This window comes from Sprattus sprattus, assembly GCF_963457725.1.
Source record: "Sprattus sprattus genome assembly, chromosome: 14".
Lineage (NCBI taxonomy): Eukaryota > Metazoa > Chordata > Actinopteri > Clupeiformes > Clupeidae > Sprattus > Sprattus sprattus.
In genome coordinates this window covers 21,548,294-21,553,293 of record NC_137912.1, presented here as the reverse complement: position 1 = coordinate 21,553,293, position 5,000 = coordinate 21,548,294, and the positions used below count along the sequence as shown (strand labels likewise).

Here is a 5,000-nt window from a genome sequence, read left to right as displayed (position 1 = left end):
AATTTGCTTAGAGGAAATACTAGCCAGAGAGGAAGAAGCTGGTTTATTAGATAAATGACTGTGCAGAACCTGCAACACAAGAACCTGTTGTACACTGTGTGTATATATACTCATTTAGCACACGCCTTATCCGCAGGGGATTCTGGTGAAGTTTAGTCACACATGTTTTTTATCCGCAGGGGATTCTGGTGTAGTTTGGTCATACATGTTTTTTATCCGCAGGGGATTCTGGTGTAGTTTGGTCATACACAGTGACGTGCGGTGAGGTTCCTAGCTGATGAGGCACAGAAACCGGAAGTGATTACGTCATTCCGATCTCTAGTTGTTTAAAACAAATTGAAATGTATACATCATGCATGTATAAATGCATATGGTTTAAAATTTGTCATCTGACCAGGACTGAAAAAACTTTATGTTTTATTGTTTTATTGTCTAATACTATTACTTTTAAACAATCGTTTTTTTTTTTTATTATAAGAAGTTATGCGGCTCAACACTCAACTGACTTGTTAACCTAACTTTTACAAGGCTATAGGCCTACAGCTAAACGTACAACCGGTGTGCTAATTGAACTTTTACACCCTGTCAAATAAGATATTAATAGTATCAAGCGAGCGTATGTAGCCCTCCCACCAATGATGTGGCTCATTTCATTTTGTCTAGGGACAATATAACTACGGTTGTGGGATGCTAAATTAAATGACTCGGACTGAGTTTTGAATTCGCAGTTTAGACAAAAACAGTTACATATTTATTTACACAACATATTAACAAGCAAACAGTTAAACACCGCAGACATAGCACACAATACCAAAATGTTCTACTGACCAGTACAATTTAAAGTTGGTGCACTTTCGTTGGAGCTCGTAACCGTCAATTAGAGGTGAAACAAACGTAATCCACTCACGACTATCCGTATAGTTCAGTGGAAATCCGTTGTCTTCACCCGCGATTTCCCTCCTCTTCTTGAGCGAATGCAGTCAGTAGTTTAGCTCAGGAATAGCACCTAGTCTGCTCACAACTTCAAAGCATTTTCCCTGCGCCAGTAGCCTTTAGCGAGGTTCGTGTTTCGCATGAATATGTAGTCCCATTGGAAAAACGTGAAGCACTCATGCAAATGTCAATACCTTCTGTCCCGTCGTTTGAAGCAAACCTTTTAGGTCCGGTATTGGTCTCCGAATTTTAATCATTTAACGTTTGGACTGAAAGTCCAGTTTTGAGAACTGCTTCAGGTTAGCAATGCAATCTTCCATTTTCGCTGTCAAGGTCAAGTAGAAGTGAAGAAGTCCAACGTCAGATTATATACCCGACAAGTGACCTCTCGCTCGCCCCCTTCACTGAAGCATTGGTACTGCCTGCCTCCCTAACAATATTTTTCAATGCGTTTTGAGCTCAACTCAAAAGGTTCTACGCTTGCGCACGCACGCGTAAAACCCAGTTTGGAGTGATTGCGCAATCCTAGGTGCGGCACTGCCTCCCCTGCCCATAGACACCAATGCATCTGCCTCCCTTGACGGCACGTCCATGTTCATTGGCTGATCACTGTCACTGGGAACCGGAAATGCGCAAATTCAGCGATTTTGATAATAAAAATGCTCGAAATGATCGGAATCATGCAGAAATGACACTCGTAACACAGATAACTAGAGAAATATGAACATTTATTTTATAATACATAAATATATATTATTATTATTATTTTTTTTTTAAATATTTTTTAAATATTTTTTTTTTACTTTTCAAAATGCTCTGCCTCCCCTGCCTCCTATGACTTCACGTCCCTGGTCATACATGTTTTTTTATCCGCAGGGGATTCTGGTGTAGTTTGGTCATACATGTTTTTTATCCGCAGGGGATTCTGGTTTAGTTTGGTCAAATATGTTTTTATCAGTATTAGTGCTGCCTGAGCACCTTATTTATGACCGCAGGGCTTTTGTTTTGCTCTGAGTGTGAAGCCATCGGCCTCCTCTGTTGTATCAGGGGCTTTAGCTCTCACTCTGGATGAACTTGCCCAGGGTTGCCAGGTGTTGTAAACCACGTACTTGGAAACCCCACCAGGAGTCACATTACACACATGCTTAGATGAAGAGATTTGTAGGCAGGATGTGCAGGTAAAACTGCCAACGTGACACCTGGAAGATTTATTTATTTATTTATTTATTTTGAAAGACAAATAGGCAAAATACAACAACTACAACAGCAGCAATGTTTGTTCTTACCAGCTATAAACGGTTACATTTCAAAGTGAAATATTGGTTTTAAAAACAAATTGAGGAATTCCTCTATTTGAGTACTGATGTCTCTCTCTCTCATGCTGTGCTTGTGTGTATGTGTGCGTGTGTGTGTGCGTGTGCTCTAACGCACATGTTTGATTGTGTATGTGTCTGTCTATGGTATGTGTATAGAACTCAGCGACATAAAGACATCTGGCCAATGGCAGGAGGCCTTGAACAGCTCAAAGGCGGAGTCACAAAACAGACCACTCCCGCTGGAGGTCTTCAAGGTGAGTAGAGTGTTATTTATTCCAGTGCACTTCTCTAATTCCATGTTGTGAATACGGATAGAAGCTCTTCCTGGATGTTGCGATGTGTTCGAAAATTCAATAACAGAGAGAAAGAGAGAGAGAGAGAGAGTTTTCCATAAAGCATTATAAACACATTTAAAAATGTTTATTAAGTATTCTTAATTCATTATGGTGACTGACAGTCTATATAATGCACTCACACCTTCTCTTTCTCTGCCTTGTGGTAACGATGCCGTGCAACATAAAAAGAGGTCTGGTGGAACAGGCTGGTCCGGCTGTTTCTCACGCTGTGTGTGTGTGTGTGTGTGTGTGTGTGTGTGTGTGTGTGTGTGTGTGTGTGTGTGTGTGTGTGTGTGTTTAGGACCATGCGGACCTGCATAAACACTCCTTTGAGGTTGGAATGAAGCTTGAGATGGTATCACCACAGGAGCCTATTCATATTTGTCCGGTGTCTGTAACAAAAGTAAGCTACAAGCAGGTGTGTGTGTGTGTGTGTGTGTGTGTGTGTGTGTGTGTGTGTGTGTGTGTGTGTGTGTGTGGCGGTGTTGGTGTGGGTGTGTGTGTGTGTGTGTGTGTGTGTGTGTGTGTGTGTGTGTGTGTGTGTGTGTGTGTGTGTGTGTGTGTGTGTGTGTGTGTGTGTGTGTGTGTGTGTGTGTTATTTTCAGTCTCCAAACACCTCAATTTGGTTTGACAATTTGGTCTACATGAGTCAGTATGTGAAATTTGTGTTTGTATGAGTAAGTGTATGTCTTTTATGTGTGTGTCTGTGTGTGTGTGTGTGTGTGTGTGTGTGTGTGTGTGTGTGTGTGTGTGTGTGCGTGTGAGTGTGTGTGTGTGTGACACAGAGCGAGCAGTGCATTTTTGTGTGTTTGTGTGAAAAATAATCACAAGATGTACTTGCAAATATTGAACGTTTTTGTGGATTTGGTTCTCGGTCTTGTCTTTTCTTTCCCTTTCTCACGGTGTGTCATTTCTTGATCTTCTCTGTCATCTCTGTCTGTTCCTCTATCTCATACACACTCTTTCTCCCTCACTCTCTCCTCTGACTATCATCTCTCTCTCTCTCTCTCTCTCTCTCTCTCTTTCTCTCTGACACCGTCAACTGTTCCTCTTTTTCTCTTTCTCTAACTCTTCCTTGATCACTCTCTTCTGACCTCCATCTCTTCCTTCATCTCAGGTGTACAGTGAGCATTACTTCCAGGTCACTGTGGATGACCTCACCGCTGAAGCCCCGCCCAACTCCGTTGTGTGCCGTGCTGATTCGCTGGGCATCCTGCCTGTCCAGTGGTGCCTGAAGAATGGGGTGGGGCTGGAGCGTCCCAGAGGTGGGTCTGAAACACACACACACCAGGGCTGGGTTCATACACTCTGAACATTACGATAATATCTTGCAATGGACTAGCCATGGCTAAGTCATTATACTCTGTAGATTATGGTAAAATCATCTGATGAATCTGAGTAGCTTACACTGATAACATGTACCTGTATTGTACATTGATAAGAGTGCCCAGATGCTAAATTAAAAGTATTTCAGTGGTGGAATAATAATAATAATAATGGATTTTATTTATATAGCACACTTTCACATACAAAGATATCTCAAGGTGCTTAACAGGGTCACAATAGCAATTGAAACAGTGCATTCTAAAAACAATACAGAAGAGAAATAAAAACAGAAACCGCAGACTTTAGGTGAAGGCATACATAAATAGATGGGTTTTGAGGTGTGATTTAAAAGTAGTGAGGGAAACCAAAGCCCTAATGTTCTCCGGGAGCTTGTTCCAGAGTCGTGGCCCCAGCGAGGAGAAGGCACGATCTCCCATTCTGGACATATGTGTTTGGGGAAGAGAGGGTCTCAGCCTTGAGATGTTTCTCAGGTGGTAGAATGAAGTTTGGCAGATGGATTTGATGTGTGAATACATGTATTCTTCCAGGCACTGGGCTCTGTAAAGCTCCCTGAGACAATTCTATTGTTTTGGCGCTATATAAATAAAATTGGATTGTATTGAATGTAAACATAGTGGTTTGCCTAACCCATTGTCCTCCATCTACAAAAAAAAGAGAAAAAGAGTCTGTAAAGGCAAATGAGTGAAGAAGCCCTTTATCAGTCAGCGTCTCCATTCCCCTCGAGGTCTTTTGAGAAACACTACTGTTACAGGATACATTCAGTATCCAACACTCAGGCTGTTTCTAAAAGTGTGTCCATAAGAGAGACTACAAATCCCATGGTGCAGTGCAGCAGCATGAGTCCTTTCATGCACCGATTTATGGTGTAATACTGAAAGTCTTGGTGTACCAAACATTTAATTGCAGAAATAACCTCACTTAGTTTAGGCCTCATGAGGTCTTGAGGCTCGCACTGCCTCTGATTGACTAGTTCAAATGGAGTTTAGGAAGTACGTTACATGAATGCAGCCTCACAAACATGCTCACACACACATACATACACAGACACACACACACAGACACACAGACA

General features: G+C 41.8%; 1 protein-coding gene across 2 annotated transcripts in view; it reads left to right on the top strand.

Moving 5' to 3' along the window:
- Positions 1-5,000, top strand: part of sfmbt2 (Scm like with four mbt domains 2) — a 47,514-nt gene that overhangs the window by 30,137 nt on the left and 12,377 nt on the right. For both annotated transcript variants that reach the window (XM_080850852.1, XM_080850851.1), the window contains 3 exons: positions 2,406-2,503; positions 2,886-2,987; positions 3,702-3,849. In XM_080850852.1, coding sequence (XP_080706978.1) covers positions 2,406-2,503; positions 2,886-2,987; positions 3,702-3,849 — 348 coding nt within the window. The remainder of the gene's footprint in view (positions 1-2,405; positions 2,504-2,885; positions 2,988-3,701; positions 3,850-5,000) is intronic.